The sequence below is a fragment of the Trichogramma pretiosum genome, unplaced genomic scaffold, assembly GCF_000599845.2.
Source record: "Trichogramma pretiosum strain Unisexual culture from Peru unplaced genomic scaffold, Tpre_2.0 scaffold4, whole genome shotgun sequence".
NCBI classification, from domain to species: Eukaryota; Metazoa; Arthropoda; class Insecta; order Hymenoptera; family Trichogrammatidae; genus Trichogramma; species Trichogramma pretiosum.
Genome location: NW_019641688.1, coordinates 3,591,516 through 3,610,190, shown reverse-complemented (window position 1 = coordinate 3,610,190; position 18,675 = coordinate 3,591,516). Strand labels below are relative to the sequence as shown.

Below are 18,675 nucleotides of genomic sequence, written 5' to 3'. Positions count from 1 at the left end.
TTCATTTTTTTTTACACAATTTCGGCCACCAGGTGAGTTTTGGAACTGTTCTTCATACAATATATCTGAGCAGCTTGTAGGTAAAGTTAATGATTAATAGTGAAAGCATGGAAATAATGTTCGGATCGATTATTTAATTAACAAAGTAATAGTAAAAAAAAGTACAGCGGATACGCGTAGTATCGTTAATCGTGTAATATTTTTTCCGCGTTTATCTTCTATCTTCTGTAAGTATTTTGTTACACTATTACTACAACTATTTTAGAAAAGAAAAGTTGAACATTTTTCTCAAATCCGTTTTTTCTCATCCTTTTGTTCGTGTCTTTACTTTGGTTCAATCCGTCTTTATAGTTGATGTGCATTTTATTTACGAACAGATACCATCGCGAAAATTCGCCGAATGGGGAAACGTAATTCGAATATTTTTACTCCATCAGGAGTACTCCATGGTTCAACGCCAAACAAATTCCTCGCCAAAAAATAGTTACCATGTCTCGCGCGCGAGTCGAAACACTTTCAAAAGAATATCTTACAATTAAAAAAAGATGGTCTAAAAATTATTGGAATTTATTTAAGTTAATAAAGATATGTATTTTAAAGTACGTAAGGAATCTATTGCTCTTAAAATTGAATTGAAACGTTTAACTAAAACGTTATTTGTATATTTGTATTACTAAAGTAAGTGTAAATACTTATTTTGAATTTAAACATATCTACATTTATGCTGCATGTACGAGCAACGTGCGAGTGTTAACTTGAGCTTACTGAAAGATGATAGTGTACTTTTGATTTCTAAACGCTTGTGCGCTGGGGCACATGCACACATAACAGTTTGTGACAGTGCAGTGTACGAGTCAGTATTACTGCTACCGACAATTGTATAGGCGGCTAGTGTGATCATTGACAATTTGGCATTCGGCAGCGAACGTCAAGTGCAAAGGCTGTGCCGCCTTACTGACATTTATAATATTGTTGTGTATGTTTTTGTTTTGTAAGCGCGAGCAAGTGCAAAGCATCGAAGTAGCATTGAGTTTATATGCCCAGCTCTTATTTGGTGACTGGTGATATAGCTGCTGCTACTGCTACTGCGCACCGTCTGACTTACATTTTATATAGGTAAGCTTAGCCCCATTGCGGCCGTTATACGTTGCGCTTGCCGTTCGTTAAGTCAGTTCGAGTGTTGCCTGCAGCCAACAGTTGCGCCGTGAGCGCAGTCTCCTTTCTTTCTTGATTATTGCTGCCTACAGTGTATCATGGCAGGCAGTCAGCAGTACTTGTACGCGGACCGTCGTTGGCTGGATAACAATTATTGACCAGTTTTGCATTATTTCGGAGCATTAGTGATAATACTCGCTTGTGTACTCAAGCGACGATGCTCCTTGATCCTCCACGTTCCCAAGTCAGTCGGATTATCAGCTACACTCGCAGATTGCCACAGTGGGACATTTAACGGGTGTGCATTATTATCAACCGGTTTGCTTTACAGACTTGACTGTATTCTTGTTCTCGTCGTGTTACCTTGCCAGGTGTTTTTCTTTTTTTACTCAAGGACGCGCTTTCTATCTCTCTCTCTCGCTCTCTTCTCTCCCTTCTATCCTTGCATTGCTCGTTCGTTCGTTCTTTAACTCTCCACTCTCAGAGCTCTTTCTCGCGTGTTTTTATAATCACACGCCAGCTGCATCGCGAAGAATCGACGCAATTAAGTTCGAAATATATACTTTCGAATCCTAAATGGTTTGCTAAACGTGACGCGGTCGATGCATAGCAGTCTTTAAAACATCTGCCGCTGTTGTTATTGTTGTTGTTGATATCATTGTATCTGATTCCATATCGTTGGATTGCTTTCATGAATTGTTTCTGAACTAAACTACTCTGGTTGTTGCTGACGGATACCTCCTGGTCGATACTGCAGTATGCTCAACGCGAGCCCGAGGCTATCATGGCAGCAGGAGGGCAAAGCCATGCTACCAGTAAACCTAGACAAGAGAAACAGTATGATTATTTGCTCAAGTTTCTTTTGGTAGGTGACAGTGATGTTGGTAAACAGGAGATTCTCAGTGGTCTGGACGATGGTGCCTTTGAGTCTCCCTTTTGCAGTGGAAGTGGTTAGTAAATTACGCTTTTGTAGCCAAACATTTTTTAAGTTTTTTTTGTATCATTATAGCTTACAAAACCACTACCATTTTGCTGGATGGAAAAAGGGTAAAACTTCAACTATGGGATACTTCAGGTCAAGGTAGATTCTGCACTATTATCAGATCATATTCTAGAGGAGCTCAAGGTATACTGCTGGTTTATGATATTACTAATAAGTGGTCTTTTGATGGAATTGACAGATGGCTAAAAGAGGTAGAAGAGGTTAGTAACTATATATTTCTTTTTAATTAATATGCACAAAATGGTTCTTTATGCTAATCTTTTTTTATAATTATTTTACAGCAAGCTCCTGGAGTGCCTAAGGTTCTTGTTGGTAATCGCCTGCATTTGGCCTTTAAACGCCAAGTCAGTGAGCGAGATGCTGAACAATATGCTGCTAAGAATCGTATGGCATTCTTTGAGGTATCACCACTCTGTGATTTTAATATTCGTGAAAGTTTTTCTGAACTTTCTCGAATGGCCCTTCATCGCAATGGAATGGAACGTTTGTGGAGATCAAATAAAGGTAAATTTATTTGAAAAATATTTTAAATACAGATTTGATTTTCCTCTGTTATATTATTTAATGAAAGAACTCTTAAACACATTTTATTTACGATTTTTAATATTAAAAATTTTAGTTTTGAGTCTACAAGAACTGGCATGTCGTGCGATAGTGGCTAGAACAACAGTTTATGGAATAGAACAACTACCTCTGCCGGGTTCAATAAAATCACACTTAAAATCGTATGCCATGACCTCTGTTCCTCATATTCGACATCGTATTCATACATCCTGTGGCAGTAGAACACTGTGTAGCATTAAGTCATTGAATCTTGGACATCGTAAGCTGCGTTTATCTAATGTTATAGGTAGTAGCAGTGCAGGATCTTCAACGCCAGGTAATTCACCGTCCGGAAGTATTAACGATTCACGTACTAGTTGTGCAGGTCGAAATTCTTGTACTATATCTTGATCAATGTTTACACTATCTCAAGTACCATCACTGCATACAATTTTTCTCTGTACTTGTCAAGTGTTTTAGAACATAAGATGTGTTGATCAAAAAATTTGTGATGTTCTTAATGATTAAAATGATAATTGAACAATACCTTTTTCAATTAAAATCAAAATCTGAAACTGATGCACTGCAAATTCAGACCTATTTCAAGTATTAAGTGACAAGACTTCGAGACGTCCGTGATTATCTTTTGAGGAATTTATTAAATTTTTGCGTATAAAGTTAATAGATAAGTGTGTTAGCGGGCAATATATTACTTAATTATGTGAGTAAAGACGTGATAACAATAAGTATATTTACATTTAAGAATGTAAGAATGAATGACTTGATTGAACGAAAAAAATCTAAATTATATGGTATTGAATGCGCGTTTTTTCCATTTTCCAAAATAACGATTATAGTAGGATTTTGTTAACTGTTATGTTTTTAATTTTTTCTGATGAAATCTTTTTAATTTGTAATCCTCTAGTCGGATTTAAAAATATTGTAAAAAATTAGGTACATGTAGTTTTAGGATAATATTGCAAGAAATAAATATTTTAATTATAATGCGTCCAAGAGTGAAAAATGTAAAATATTAGCAAGTTTGGATGTGTTTTGAATGGAACGGAAATGATTTTCAAAAATATGTATGAGTTTTTTTGTTGTTTTATCCTCAGGCTTAAGCTTAATCAATTGTAGTAGCAAACTAGTCATACTGAAAACAAATCAATCAAACTTTGCTCAGTTTTGTTGATTCAGTTTTTGAATTTTCAGAGCTCTATATTTCAAGCATACTGTACAAATTGTGACAGTTTGTTGCTATGTGAAATCAAATTTTACCATTAAGATGATGACATTCAATTAAAATAACTAGACAAATTCAAAGAATGTTTATTTAAACTTTCAGCATTGTCACGAAAACAATGAATTCTGATTCACGTTCATAATAGTATGATTTTCGAATTAAATAATTTTACACGATTTTCATAAATGCAGGATTATTTAATTTGCAATTAAATAATTTACAATTCTGATATTTGCAAAGAACTGATAAAATACGTAAAATATTGTTTAAATTATTTCATGTGGATAATTCTATTGTTTATCAGAAAAACGTGATGGTAAACTAAAGGCTAACGTATAAATATATTACAACAACTGGTTGCCAATGGTATTTTTTACAACTTGTATAAAATTTATTACGTTACTTACAGCTGACAACAGATAACTGCTCGTTCAGCCAAAAAATCTGTAGAGATAGCTGGAGAAAAAATGATACATCTGAATGTATATTCTAAAACGTGGTAAAATGCCAATGAATAGAAGAAATGGATGTAGAGAGCGTAAATGAGTAAGAAAATTTTTAAGGAAATCGATGCGCGTGTACATTAGATAATCGTCTAATTTATGCAAAAAATTGTAATATAAATGAAATTTAAGCATACTTACAGTCGTATTTCTCTTTACCAAGCCGCCTTTCTGCCGTCCTTAAATTCCCAGGTCCGAAAAATTACCATAGTAACTGCAGCGAATGATGCATACAAAGTTGTTTCGAAGGGGTCGTAAGAATGAACTGCCACGAAACAGTATGGTTTTCAATGATGATACGATACAATGGATAGTTACTCTAAATCTCCAACTTTGAAAGTTTATTTAAAACTGAAGCAGCAGGAATGTTACATTGAAAAATCAATTGAAACTCTTTTAGCAAATGCAAAGCTCGATCTTGAAATGGTTTGTACCATTAGGCGCAATTCTGAAAGTGTTGAGATCGAAAGGTAAGAAATTGATTGTTTAATATTAGTGGTGTATCGATCAAGCTAGAAAAAGTATAATCATTTTTGAATGCATTATTTGAGATTTCTATTGAACATAATTTTAACAAACAAATTCAAATTTGATTCTTTTTTGAATGTTCACATGGCTCAACAGTAATCCCTGAAAATCTCAAAAAAAGCATTTGACTATTCATATTTTTACCTTAATTTTGCTACCTATCTCTTTAAAAGCGAGCGAATCGATAACACGAGAAAATTCACTAGGAAACAATTGACGGGCACGTTGAATGAAAATGTGCGAGTAATTTATGAAGAGCTGTTAGATGCCAAATCAATGATAAACGAAGACAACGTTGAGACAATCGGTACGTGCATATAGCTCACGAGTTGAGATGAAAGTAAATACAAAATCAAATTATTATCGAACATTTTTATTTTACATGTCAGACTTGGAGTCGTTCAAATCGAAACTTCACTCCTTGTGGAAGCGAATGCAAGAGAGCAAAGAATCACTCGTGGCCCTCGACGCTCTGGTGGCCGAGCAAAAGGACCTCGAGAGCGAATTGGTAGGCTTGCTGCGAGTCGTACGCAAACAGCAGGAGGAAAAAGCTTCGACGAAGGGCAGCAGCAGCGGCGAGACCGGGCCGGCAAAGAGAAGCACCGTCAGCGACAGAGAAGCGTCGTCGAGCGTGCAGGACCTGTGCGGTCTGCTGGCGAGGAGCGGCCACAACGGCAACTGGAGCGAGGAGGACCACCAGCTGTTCTGCAGATTGCGCCAGCGCCAGCAGCAGCGCTCCAAGTCCGGCAAGCAGAGCCTGGCCCAGCTGGTGCGTCTGGTCCAGGCCAAGTGTCCCGATCTGAGCCGCGAGGCCATCGTCGAGCACGAGCTCTGGTACCGTCGCTACCTCGAGCTGCGCGAGCAGCAGCGACAAGCCGTGCAGCAGTGGCGTCAGCGGAGACGAGCCGATCTCGCGTCCCACTCGTCCGAGCAGCCTACCAGCGTCGCAGCGATCTCGGCTAAATCCTGCGATGAATCCTGTAGTTCGCAGCCGCGAGACCCGTGCGAGCCATTACGGTCTCCCGGGCGTCCGGTCAACGACGACTCCACTGCTCGGGATCGGCTCTTGAGACTGGCCGTGCACAAACGAGCCGAGGCCGAGCGCAAACGTCAGCTGGTGCTCCGTTCCCGAGAGCAGCGCGAAAAGCTGCGCTTGATCGACGAGCGTCGGCGCGCGCTCAATTCTAGAGGCCGCCGAGTTGAAGATAGACGAGTGTACGATTTTTCGATCGGTTATCAGAATAAAATGGAGCGGAAACTGCTCGACGCTTTGCAAACAAACTTCTCCAGCAATGACTCCGGCACTTCTGATAGGTACTAACGAATATTTTATTTCGTTTCATTTATTTCTATAGGATTTCTCTCGAGAAATCTTTTTCAAATGTGAAATCATTTTTTTCTTTTTTTATATTTTCTAGGACTGTTGAAAAAAGTCAGGAAGATGTTCAAACTTCGATGACTCGTCAAAATAAATGACACCGACCTAGTTCTACTTACATAAGAACTATGAGATTATATATAAGCCTGTGTAAAAAATAGATGGTACTAAATTAAAAAACAATTCTTACCAATAAAAATCTTTGCTATTTTAATCTCAAAGAGAAATGGCCTTAGGGAACTGTTTTGAAAGAAAATGTAAAAAACGAGCTTTCATTTTTCTATGTTTATTTTATTTATTTTTAACTCTTTTTTTCAATAAATTTCAAAACGATGTACACGATAAGTAAGAGTAAATGAATGTTAACGTTTATCCAGAAATGCCGCCTATTGATGTCACTTTTGTTTTCACTTTTCCATTATCTCACAACCGCATTTTCTTACAACGATTTTCTCGTTTCCTTGGATATCTACGCACAAACGGTTAATTGCATGTTACAGATAACATTAACACTGCATTTCTCTCCGCTCGAAAAATGGTGTGTATATACATGTCTTTATAAATACATATATATTTACACATATATTTTTTACTCAGTTGATGCGATCGCAGGTTTGAATAGTTTTTGAGTTAGTCAGTGTCGATGAAGTTTTTTTTCTTTAATACCAAGTACAAAAACATTCTGATAATGTGTGTGCATGTGTGATAGTGTACGTGTTATCTGCGAAAATGATTTATAATACAAACGAGCCTCGATATTGCGTCGAACAGGATACTATTCTACAAAGTTATATTTTCAACTTACTCAATATACAATATGTACTTTATTTTGTGTAAGAACCATATTCGACACAATAGCTACACTCCATACAATGAGATGCATCTTATAGAAATACTTATGTACTCGTAGAGCCGTTAATTTTTTTAAAATTTATTTAAAACTATACATACGTAGAAATATAATCATTTTAAATTCACTGTACTTTCTAGAAATAATTACATCGGAAAGGTAGACCCTAGATAGTACCTTTCATTCTTTTAAGCAAAAAGCTTAATAACATAAAAATTCTCCTCTCATCAACGTATTTACTCCCAAGTATATACCATCTTAGTATGTACCTTTTACAATAAGAGTATAGATAACTTGTTACCTATTTATCAATCTGAGAAATAATTGCTATCTATATTACTTTTCATTATAATTTTATGCATTAATAATATTTACAGATCTTTCTTTCTATTTCTCTCTTTTTTCTCTCTATTTTTCTTCTTGCAATCTGAGCTTCTGAGCTGCGACACAAGTTAAAACATGGTTTCATTTATTCTCTCTCACACTTTCTTTATTCCATTCAATCAAAATTATCACGTAATCTTATGCCTTATTTTGTTCATGAATTAAAATACATTAGTGAAATGAAAAATGTTTTCACTGACACTAAAAGATCTATATCATTGCACGCTTCTGACGTTTTGTAGAAAATAAATTTTATCTGCTTTTGTGTACTTAATTGGAAAACTTTGATTGAACCTATCGCGGCAATATCAAGAAGCTTCTTAAAATTCAATTAACGACCAAAATTTTGATCTGGAAATCACCTGAAGACAAACTATAAGTGTAAACGACATTAATAATAAGATTTACTTTTTAACAATCACATGACGAGCATAACATAAAATTTTCACAAAAAAAAGAATTACTTTTCTCTATCTACTAACGCCACTTTTGGTCTATTACAACAATTAAATTTACGAGATTATTTATGAACAATATTTAACTTAGACATATAAGAAGCTAGGTAAAGAAAAATGCAAAGACGTAGTACTATAATATGAAATGTATCTCATGTATAGCTAATATGATTATCAATTTTTTGAATACTTCGGAACTCCATGAAAAATAATGATTTATCATAAGTAACAACGATTTTGTAGTTTGATTATAAGTAGCAATCTTTTCGTTTAATATCTTACAGATAATAATTGAAAGATATAATGCATATTAGTTTACTTAAAAAAAAAAAAAAAAAAAACATAAAAAGGATCCAAAAGCTTGTAAATTTAGAAAATTTCGATTGAAAATAGCATCAAAAGAAGTGAAAAAGTAAACACGCCTTTATGTCATCACTTTATATAATTGTTATCATTGTAACACTCTTTTTATTTTGTAAGAAAATAAGATCTTTTAGAAAGATTTTAATCACTTATTTTCCAGAATTTTTATACATAATGAGCATTATGCAGAGATAATGCATGCCTTTGTTTTACAAAATTTAGAATTATCATTCAAAACAACTTTGAGTTTTAGTAAAAGTGACTGGATTGCGCTTTATTAGTTTATTAGTTTGAATAAATTGTGCCAGCTTAGAAATCAATTTTCTACCTTTTCAATTTTTTTTAAAATTGCATCTTAAACTTAGTAATATATTCCTATATTTATTTATATTTCCAACTTTATAAACATTGATATTCTTTTCTGGTCCATATTTATTATAGTCTGCTTACTTAACAGATACGATGTATTTTTTTTCAAATCACAATTTATGATCGACATCAAATATTTACACAATAGATACAAGTGTCTTCAAAGCACTCAAGTTACTCCGAGTATGAGCGTCCAGCACCAGCACAATAGTGATATCGCGAAAAGATTAAATTGATGAGAAAATGATAGAGATCCTTAACTCTGGAAGACCGAGGAACTACTCACACTGCGAAATCTGGGTCGCTGTAGTCGTCTCCACTGTCACTGCTATCGGATATTCGTCTCCGTTTCTTTTTCTTATGTTTTTTCGGTTTTTCCGTTTTGTGGCTGGTTCGGTGCTTACTACGATGTTCTTTTTCAGGCGAATGATGATGCGTTGCATGAATGGTAAGTTTTGGTACACGCGGTGGTCCTTGAGTTGGGGCCGTGGAGTGATTTTGCTGTTCGAGTACCTGGTGCACTTGATACTGTACCGGCTCACTAACCACCTCGGAGGATCCAGGATTTCCATGGTGGCTTTGTCGACTTTTCCTAGGTGACTTGCCGGTACCATCATCGTTATCATCATCATCTTCAGGATCATCAGGATCAAATTTAAGCATGAGCTGTTTAAAGTTGAGATACTCTTTAACGAGTAGACGTCGGCCTTCGTCATCGAGCTCTTTATCCTCAGTTTTTTGCTTGTCACCTGCAATTCTTTCCAAAGTGTTTTTAGGTTTGAACAACTGATTATTTTTACGACTAACAGCTTTTTCATAAATTTTAGCCGATTCTATCGGTGAATATTGGCTAATTTTTGCGTCACTAAACCCGTACAAATCTTTAAGATGTTGGCGTAAATTTAAAAGTAATAAAAATCCTTGACTAGCAGTTATGTAGCCACGAAGTTGCCGCGTATCGTGAGGGACTCGATCAAGCACCGAATCCTCATCTTCTTCATCATCTTCTTCGTCTTCGAGTGCAACAGATAACATTTGTTCGGGTTTAGGTGTTCCATCTGGATTGAAACGTTGCATAGCCGGTTGTGTAGGTTGGTTAGGTGGCATAGACGCTGCAGAATTAAGCTGATCCGGTGCTATGCCAGCTACTTGACTGGGAATGGCACTTGCCGTTGGATGAGTGATACCTGCTACTTGTCCAGCTATATTCAAACCATCTCCCTAAAATGACAGGAATATCGATTTTTTAACGAAACATTTTACATTGAGATTAAAATTATAATTTTTCATAGTAATTTTTATTACCTGTGGGTACATTTGTTGGATTTGTTCAATTTGGTGCAGCAACTGTTGCTGCTCTAGAGGAATCTCTTGAGGTAGCTGAAGATGAGTCGTTTGATTACCAAGCACTTGATTATTTTTTGGTATCAGTGCTTCTTTAAATTGTTGAAGTAGATTCATTCCAGACATAGAAATTATAATGTCGATGTGATGAATTATGAATAGCGGTTCGTCTTGTACTTGATAGCTAAAGTAGGCTAAGTTATCTGCAAGGTAAAGCATCTGCGAAAGACTGGTTTTGACACTTTCGTCAAATTGCTTCAAAATTGACTGAACAATGGCTCGACGTTGCTGTTTGGTACCACGTAATATGCTATAAAGAAATCCATTGAGAGCTGAGGGATACTCTCCCTCTTTGATGCGCATGCCACGAACGAGTATCAAATCTTTTTGCAGTATCTGCTGGAGACGGTAACTCAAGCGGATACCTACTTGAGCTTTCGTGTGAACGAAACCAGGATATTTTTTTTCGATGTCCTGTAGCTGTTTGTCAGCGCTATGGCTGAGCGATTTCTCACAATCAGTACTCATGCATATAAGGTAAGGTACAATAGCTACTGGGTGCACCAAACCTTGGGCTAACACAAGTTGAACAACCTTCAGTGCCGCATGACGCACATTTATGTTGCTGTGAAGATAGGATTCGAGAATTTGAGTAAGATAACGTTGAATAACAGCACTGGCCATCCCCGAAGAGACATCACCCATCTCTTTAAGATTTTCTTGCTTCGATAATTTTGCCCACTCGAGATCTTGCCGAATCATGCGTTTTTCTTCTTCAGCCAAATAAAGCTCGATGTTGTTGAGAACCTGAACTCTCATGGGTACAGGTGCGACTTCCGACGTGAGGAAGTAATGGTACAGTTCTTCTAATTGAGGCAACATCATGAAGTCACAGTGCCGTATGCAAAGCGAGCCAATAGCAGATAACGTGAATTGGCGTGTATCGTCATTTTCTTGCTCGACGAAGTAGCTTAATGTTTCGAATACCTGATCTTTGATGTTTTCGGGCAAGCCATCGATCACTTGATGATCCGTGAAGTCAAAGTGTCGCAGAAGCAGACCCACGGTGAAGAGAGCACGGCGAAAAAGTGGCTTGACTTTGGCTAGTGAAGGATTCTTTGGATCTTTTTCGTAAAATGATTTATAATGAGCAATGTGCCCGTAATACTTATTGAAACAGTCGCGAATTAGTTTGAAGTTACGGGTTACATTGTTTACGATCGAGCCGAGACAAGATAGGCAGCTGGCTACGACCGAACGATCGTGCTGCAAAATTAGTTTAACGGAATCTTCCTCCAGCTGGGCTAAGAACGTCTCACTAGGATGCTCCATCAAAGGTACAACCAACTCGAGCGTGTGAGCTACGCTACTAATTATCTGATAATCGCCTTGTGTTTGACATTTTAAACTAAGATAAGGTTGCAGAGTTATAGCATGGCCAACCAGAAGCTGTGGCCGAATTTTGGCGAAGAGGTAGAGGGTGGTTAGACAAGCGACAAGACGCTGAGAAGCGCCGCGTTTCGGTGTTTCTGCGTCGTTAGAAACGGGCCCGTTATTGAGATTGGTTTCCTCGAGTCTCAATACATTTTCGATGAGGCAGTCAACGATTTGCGTGCAAGCGGTAACAAGCGCTTTCGGTGGCTCCGTTTGTAACTTGGTGCTATCCTCTTTATCTTCCTTGGGCTTAAATAAGCTAACGAGCAACTGTTCGAACCACTCCAAACCCATGTCCTTGCAGGCAGCAACGACATCAGTGATGTTCATAACTTTGCGTAGCAGAGCTTTGGCGTCACGATCGCGGACTGGCGTGAACCACATGTTTTGGAAGACCTCCATAACTAGCTTGCGAATTCCTTCTTCGTCATTGACGCGCCTGATCATTTTCACGCAGATCTCGGGAATTTTTTCATAATCAGGATACTCCATACAGATGTCCTTGAGAATCTTAATGACACGCTTACGAACGCTAACGCCCGTGTCGAGAATTCGTGCCACTAGTTTGTCGTAGTACTTGTCAATGAGCTCGCGTTTACTCAATACAAACTTCCCAACGAGATCTACAGCTGCTTCGCGTACAGACGTAGAGTGATCGAGGAAAGAATGCTTGACACCCAGTTGCATGTCGACGCGAGCCAACACACTTGGATCAGCCTCGACGATCATTGTCAAGCACTTCATTGCCTTCGTTCGAATAGCTATTGAATTCTCAGTGAGTACCCGCAAGATCTGTTGAAGATAAATATCAAAAGATTGTGAGAAAGGGCGCGTTGAGGCTAAATATTGCGAAATAAGCTCTGCCGAACTGGAGTCTATGTACGTCTGTAAGTTGTCAGATTTTGTGCTCGTACTGCACGGTCTAATTTTACGAATTATGAGCCGCTTTTTGTCTTCAATTATCCGATAAATCTCGGCGTACTTTTGTTCTTTGCTCTCTTGATCTTCGTCACCATCCTGATCATCATCGTGGTCATCGTCGCTATCATCGTCGCTCATCTGTTAAAAAAAAAATAATAATTAGAGAAACATTGAAAAAATTAAAAATGATTAAAAATGATTCAAACATCAAAATTATTTACTTTATGACGACTGCGACTTTTGTTCTTTTTATGCTTGCTGCTGCTACTACTTTTGCTTGGACTCTTTTTACTGGGAGTGCTTATGTTCTTGTTGGATTGTCCAATGCGTTGCTTGTCGACAGCTAAATCTTTGTACCACTGAACAAGATAGAAGTGGCGAGCGTAAGCCAAGCCTGAATCTCTCGTACCATTAACAGCAAGATAATCTAGAAGAACCTTTTGCAGAAAGACGACGCGCTCCTCTTCTTCGTTGAGTCCTTTGATGGCGGTATCTTTTACGCTATCGTAATCGGAGTCGCGATCCTGTTCTTGCTTGATGTCTTTGATAATTTGATCGATGGTATCGATCTTACAATGCGAATTGACAGCATCTTTTCGCAAACGAGCTGCAACGACACCAAGGTACTCTATGCTGGCTATGCGTATCGCCATGTCTGAACTTTTGTTGCTGAAGTGGCTGACCAGCAGTTTTCCCAGCAAGCTAAGCATCAGCTCTGCCGCTGGCCATTCAGGTTTGTTCACCGTAGCCAACAGATCTTGGACGAAATTTTCGAAAAGAGGACGGTAGTCGACTTCTTCGCCTTTGTTGCTGCACTTTTTCAGAAAGGCCCCGAGAAAGTTGCCGGCAATTCCTTGCGCTGCGTCGTACTTGTTCAATATTAGCAGATCGATGTCGACATTGTTCATCAGACCCGATTCTTTTTCTTCTTTCGATAATTTTTCTCCCGTACCGCGTATTCCCGTTTCTGGAAGAACGACAACGCATTGGATGAGCTGAAGTACAAGTGCAGTCAGCATCTGGATATGTTCATCTGTACTGAGCTTGTAGGTGCGCAGACTTCGTTTACTACTTGGTAGCCTTGCTATACTCGCTAGAATATCTTCGAGCAATAAACGCCGGTGCTTTTCATATTTGGTGAAGATTACCGTCACTAGCTTCAAAGCCGAGAGCTGTAGATCGCTGACGTTCTCAACGAAAAAGGGAGCAACACCCATCGTCGAGGCGTGCAACACGCTGGTGTCCGTTAAAATCTGTATACCTAGGAGCTCTGCTAGAAGCCCAACCAACTCATGTAGTTTACTATAGACCATAACTAAATTTTTCTCTCGGACTTCTTTAGCGTGGCTGCGTTTCTTTTTCGCGCTTGAAAGCAGCGACTCGTTTTTGCTTTTCGATTCCACTCGGTAAACTGGATCATAGGATGGATAAATAGTATTTTGTAATTGAAATTTGACAAAAACAATTATTCGATCGATCACGTCTTCCAAATAAATTGCTTTTGGCATGTTACTCGATGTCATAATATGTAAGCAAACTAGAGAGGCATCGACGGCTTGTTGCACTCTGCTCATTGCTATCTGCATCCACATTCGGCTTTGCTCGACATCGTCATCTGGATCCGCCAATGGCGAAACTCGAGCTCCGTCGCGAATATTTTTTTCTAAGATATTCAATAGCCTAACTAGTTTTTCAGCAGGTACCGATTCCATGGCAGCCAGTGATTTCAATTTTGCTGCTTCGGAACATAATGTTTGTAATTGATGGTCAGGAATGAGCAATTCCTGTGGAACATCACCATCTTCTTCGATCTCTTCAAAGGCTGCTTCTTCTGTATTATCAAATATTGTTTCAACCAATGAGTTAAATCGTTGAAAAGTATTTGTTTCCATTAGCTCTTCGACACTGAGCTTGGGTAAAACAGGGATAAGTTTCATTTCAATTTTTCGAATTTTTGGTTTAACTGGTGAAACAGTCTCATTCTTTTTATCATCTTCATCACTGGATTCAAGTGTTCGTTTTCTTCTAGCTGATGAAGTACGTTTTTCTTTTTTATCTGATTTTTCTTTATCTTTTGACTTAGATTTAAAGTATTTGTTGCTTTTACTATTATAGTCTTCATCGCTATCTGATTCAGATTTGATTGATTTATTATCCACACTTTTAGAAGACATACTTTCTCTATTTCGTGTTGTTCTACCTGATGATTTATGAGGAGATGCATCTAGAGCTTTTTTCATCAATGCTTGATCAGCCAATGATCTGTTAAGCATAATGACAGGTTCTTTTAAAGAAATTTTTTCTTTCTCAAACATGTTCACTTGTGGCTGTACTTGGGGTTGTTGTACTTGTGGTTGCATTGGCTGCTGTAACAAATGTTCTGATGGTGCGAGATCAACCTGTTGCTGTCCTCCATAAGGCATTTGCAATAAGTGTTGCGCCATCGATGGATCATATGTTATATCTGGTTGATGTGTAGAATATGATCCAGATTGTGGTAAAGACATCATTGGATTACCTATATTTGAGTTAGTATTTACACTATCAAACACATTGGGTTGTGCCGATGTCATAGGGGGAACAGCGTCCAACATTTCAGAAAGACCAGCAACCTGATCCAGAATATTTTGCTGATAATCATGTCCAATGGTATGATCAATATCCATTGTTTGAGGTATCTGAGGTTGATGAACTTGTCTACCAACCATTGGATCAAACATTTGTTGATGAACAGCCATTTGGGGCTGATGCATTTGATGAGGTTGGTGTAGAGGGTGGTGATGTGCTTGCATTTGTTGAGACAGTTGGTCACTATTGTCTGCAGTTGTCGTCATATGCATATTTTGATGAGAGCTCATTCCAGTACTACTGATCATATGATGTTGCGGAGTGACATTACCAAGAGACGATACAACTGGGCTAGCCATATTCAAATGTGCTGGAGACTGCATATTAAATTGAGCTGCTACATTATTAGAATATTGAGTTTCATCAATTAAATGTTGTGGAGTAGTAGATGTTCTAGTTTGCTCAGTAATGACTGTTGCACGAGAAGATGGCGAAGGCACAGTAAAAGGACTACTTTGAGTAACGTCTGTATGATTCTGGGGAGCAACTGGCATCCCAGGATGTTGCGCAAGTGGTATACCACCAGGTATCATTGAACGTCCTACTGCCATGTGAGCAGGACTACCTTGTGGTGTTTGCCTAGATCCTGATGAATTTGAGTAAGATGGGGAAAATCCTTCATAACTGCAGCTTAATTGCTGTTGGGGCCAAATTTGTGCAGAACCATATTTGTTCCCTTTAAAAACATTAGGATTAGTTTTTAAAATTGCTTTTAATAATTCTGGATGATTTTGCTGCGCTTCCAAAGGTTGCTCTAAATGCGCATACTGATCTTTCAATTCAATATGCTCAGATGATGTTTGCGAGATTGACATGATAAGCTGCGGTATCAGATTATCATCTTGCATACTAAGTAAAATCTTGGCCTCTTCAGTTACCCTTGGATGAAATAGAAGAGATTTATTGGACAAAGTTTGAGGTAAAGGAGTTGGCAGAGGCATCTCTGGCAACAAATCCGACAGGCTTGCAATGCCTGCAAGAGTAGTAATTGGTACATTTGGTACTACCCCGTTCATTTTGACTTTGATTTGTTCTGGCATCTGATAGTGTAAGCTTGAATGTATACTTATCAGATTCTCACAGCTTAAATTAACGGTTGAACTTTTTTGGTTACAATACTGAGTGTCTAGGTGCACTGTAATGACTAACCACACTTATTTTCATTGCATCACTGAAGCACAGATCAAATGTTTGATCACAAAACTTGTTTAAGGAAACACAAAGAGAAACTGTACACTGATTACACTTAACAAACGTTTAGTAAGTACCACCACTAAGGCGCTAGCAACAGTTTTTTAAACTCAAGTTCCCATGATGTTTTGGCAGTCATTAGCCAAACTTTGAAGAAGCTCTAGGGTCTTGAAGTAGAGTATTCATAGTTGATTGAAAGTCAGTAACCTGCAGAAAAAGATGAAGCCAAGTTATCGATGGTGAATTTTTGGTGGAAATTGGTTAAAAAAGTGAAATCGGTTTACCTCAGCGAGGTATCACGCATAAACACACATTCTATTCTCTCACGTACACAGAGTAACGGACGAGAATATTAGTATGTATATACGTGTATGTGTATACATATATATATTTATGTATACACAAGTATGAAAGGTATATATATGGACACGCAGAGACACACACGTACGAGACGCAGCACAGGCCGCCACGGAATAGTTATTTCTGCGTAATTTTTAGGACGAGGCAAAAGGAGGTTGACGCTTTCAAGATAGCATTCGTGCAAGTCTTACCAGTAAGGAGTGAATTCGTCGGCGGGTATCGTCCGGGGTGGGCTCGGCGAAGCGAATGTTGGAAATATAAAAGATGTTTTGCTTGGCGGGATCGTAGATGTGTATATACGCGAGAGCAGCGAGGTGCAGCTGTGTTGGTGTAGCGCAATGTATAATGGTCTATAGCGGTGGCTGGCGGCTGGCGTGTTAGTAACGCGCGCTGTTATCCGCCTCCAAGAGCGCTCCGTCTCTCCTCGTATTCAGCTGCTCCTCGGCTGGGGCTCGCTAGCGTGTCCTTGGAGTCTTTGTGGGCCGCCGGCCAGGCTCCTGCACCAGGAGGCACTATTTATAGTGCAGCTACGAAGAAAACCGACACAAAGGCGTCCATTTTGCTGCTCGCGTTCGCACTGGACTGGCGCTGTCTCTGTCTGGCGCATTGACAGAAATAAAAGAGAAACAGAGATGCGGGACGCATGCGCACTGGGCTCACCCACTACTACTTTGCTTTACCAGCTTGCGCCGAGCGGGGTTCGTTTTAGCGTTTGCAATAGTTGATGCACATATACACACACACATTAAAGTACACACATACAAGCAAGAGCCTTCCTCGCCAGCACATTACAACATATACCTATATCTATTATTACAGTAAGATCAGACTGCTCACTGATGCTCTCCAACTCTCTTTCTCTGGTACTGCTGGTCTCGGTCTGCATTCGGTATCTGCATTCTGCAACAATGTGCAGTGCTGTATGCATATGCTCTCAGACCAAAAACATGCAACGCACGGAGACCATGACTCAACTCTGAGACTTGATGTATTCGAGCAATAAGTAGCAAACTCCAGTCTCAATCTCTGAGTCTTGGATCTTCAAAATCTTGGCTCGAATGATCGAAACGTCACTAATATCTTAAGAAAAATTACCATCTTAAATTGCTGCTGATATTTATTTTCTTAATCCCAACGATCAATGGATCGATAATGATACGTTCATCGTCTGATAATATTTTTTATTTTATTTTACGCATTCTACTTTAAGGCGATTAGAGTTGCAACAAATTACCCAGTGCAGACTTCGTGTCAGATTTCGCCATCAGCCAACAACAACAGTAGATTTAAGCATGAATATGACAATTAATAACGCGCCCAACCGATCAAACCAAAATCGCTAATCATGCATTTTTAACGCATATTCATTAAAACGGTACTTTTGATTAGGTAGACTTATAGGTACCGTAACATACTTGGTGCAATTTATATTTTGGTTCAAATCAATGCCAAGTTACCAGTTTTGACTCGAGCGTAGTACCTTCGATTACTGAAAAAATTGATTGTTAAAACGTGAACCTGGACAATAGTAATTGTCCTCCCTCTCCTTGAATGAAATGTGATCGACCATCGTGAAGTACTCATTCCACGAGTAATTTAAAAAAAAAGTTCTCTGCGTTTTTTTTAGACTTGCAAATGTTTGAGAATTATTTTTTCGTTTTAAATTAAAAATACCGCCAAAACTAGCACTACCCAAGTAACACGAACTGTCAGCAAGTTGTTGGTCGGGATTTTATTTTGTGCATACATACATTGTACAATGAAGCTAATTGTTCAAATTCTATTCTTTTCTTTCTTTTGAATTAAAAAACAAACATTGAAAATCGAAAAAGTCAAATTTAATTTCAGAAAGAAGACTCAAAGAAGGAAAAAGACTCTAAAATTTAAATTTCAGTTCTTTAATGTTCAATAGTAGTAGTAAAACCACCAAAATCTTCTTACAAACAGTCAACGTTTTTTAATCACTATAGATGAAATGAAAATTGAAAGCAAAGTTTGATGATTTAGTTGAATGTGAAATACT

General features: G+C 38.3%; 3 protein-coding genes across 5 annotated transcripts; 2 read left to right on the top strand and 1 right to left on the bottom strand.

Moving 5' to 3' along the window:
* Positions 1 to 865: 865 nt before the first annotated feature.
* On the top strand, positions 866 to 4,583 carry LOC106650522 (ras-related protein Rab-40C). Of its 3 annotated transcripts, none has more exons than XM_014368564.2 (5): positions 866 to 1,116; positions 1,913 to 2,105; positions 2,165 to 2,358; positions 2,440 to 2,662; positions 2,778 to 4,583. In XM_014368564.2, exons 2-5 carry the CDS (start codon positions 1,940 to 1,942, stop codon positions 3,110 to 3,112), a joined length of 918 nt encoding a protein of 305 aa, XP_014224050.1. In that variant the 5' UTR covers positions 866 to 1,116; positions 1,913 to 1,939; the 3' UTR covers positions 3,113 to 4,583. The 3 variants fall into 3 exon arrangements, with proteins under 3 accessions (XP_014224050.1, XP_014224049.1, XP_014224048.1); XM_014368563.1 differs by lacking the exon at positions 866 to 1,116 and adding an exon at positions 1,125 to 1,453; XM_014368562.1 differs by lacking the exon at positions 866 to 1,116 and adding an exon at positions 1,125 to 1,526.
* Positions 4,584 to 4,660: 77 nt separating this feature from the next.
* Positions 4,661 to 6,560, top strand: LOC106650242 (coiled-coil domain-containing protein 112-like). The gene is made up of 4 exons (XM_023461613.1): positions 4,661 to 4,917; positions 5,074 to 5,282; positions 5,365 to 6,289; positions 6,394 to 6,560. Exons 1-4 carry the CDS (start codon positions 4,754 to 4,756, stop codon positions 6,449 to 6,451), a joined length of 1,356 nt encoding a protein of 451 aa, XP_023317381.1. The 5' UTR covers positions 4,661 to 4,753; the 3' UTR covers positions 6,452 to 6,560.
* Positions 6,561 to 6,628: 68 nt separating this feature from the next.
* On the bottom strand, positions 6,629 to 17,322 carry LOC106650520 (nipped-B-like protein). Its single transcript, XM_014368560.2, has 5 exons — positions 16,844 to 17,322; positions 12,695 to 16,499; positions 10,080 to 12,611; positions 9,061 to 9,995; positions 6,629 to 6,822 (listed from the first exon to the last, which is right to left on the bottom strand). The coding sequence occupies exons 2-5, from the start codon at positions 16,139 to 16,141 to the stop codon at positions 6,777 to 6,779; spliced, it is 6,960 nt and encodes a 2,319-aa protein (XP_014224046.2). The 5' UTR covers positions 16,142 to 16,499; positions 16,844 to 17,322; the 3' UTR covers positions 6,629 to 6,776.
* Between the last annotated feature and the right edge of the window lie 1,353 nt (positions 17,323 to 18,675).

Coding starts and splice junctions, on each gene's coding strand:
- LOC106650520 (XM_014368560.2), bottom strand. CDS start 16,141: ATGCCAGAACAAATCAAAGTCAAAATGAACGGGGTAGTACCAAATGTA. Junction 9,996..10,079: donor TCCAACAAATGTACCCACAG/GTAATAAAAATT, acceptor CTGTCATTTTAG/GGAGATGGTTTGAATATAGC. Junction 6,823..9,060: donor AGCGACCCAGATTTCGCAGT/GTGAGTAGTTCC, acceptor GTTTGTGCGTAG/ATATCCAAGGAAACGAGAAA.
- LOC106650522 (XM_014368564.2), top strand. CDS start 1,940: ATGGCAGCAGGAGGGCAAAGCCATGCTACCAGTAAACCTAGACAAGAG. Junction 2,106..2,164: donor TCCCTTTTGCAGTGGAAGTG/GTTAGTAAATTA, acceptor GTATCATTATAG/CTTACAAAACCACTACCATT. Junction 2,663..2,777: donor TTTGTGGAGATCAAATAAAG/GTAAATTTATTT, acceptor TAAAAATTTTAG/TTTTGAGTCTACAAGAACTG.
- LOC106650242 (XM_023461613.1), top strand. CDS start 4,754: ATGGATAGTTACTCTAAATCTCCAACTTTGAAAGTTTATTTAAAACTG. Junction 4,918..5,073: donor GAAAGTGTTGAGATCGAAAG/GTAAGAAATTGA, acceptor GGCTCAACAGTA/ATCCCTGAAAATCTCAAAAA. Junction 5,283..5,364: donor AGACAACGTTGAGACAATCG/GTACGTGCATAT, acceptor TTTACATGTCAG/ACTTGGAGTCGTTCAAATCG.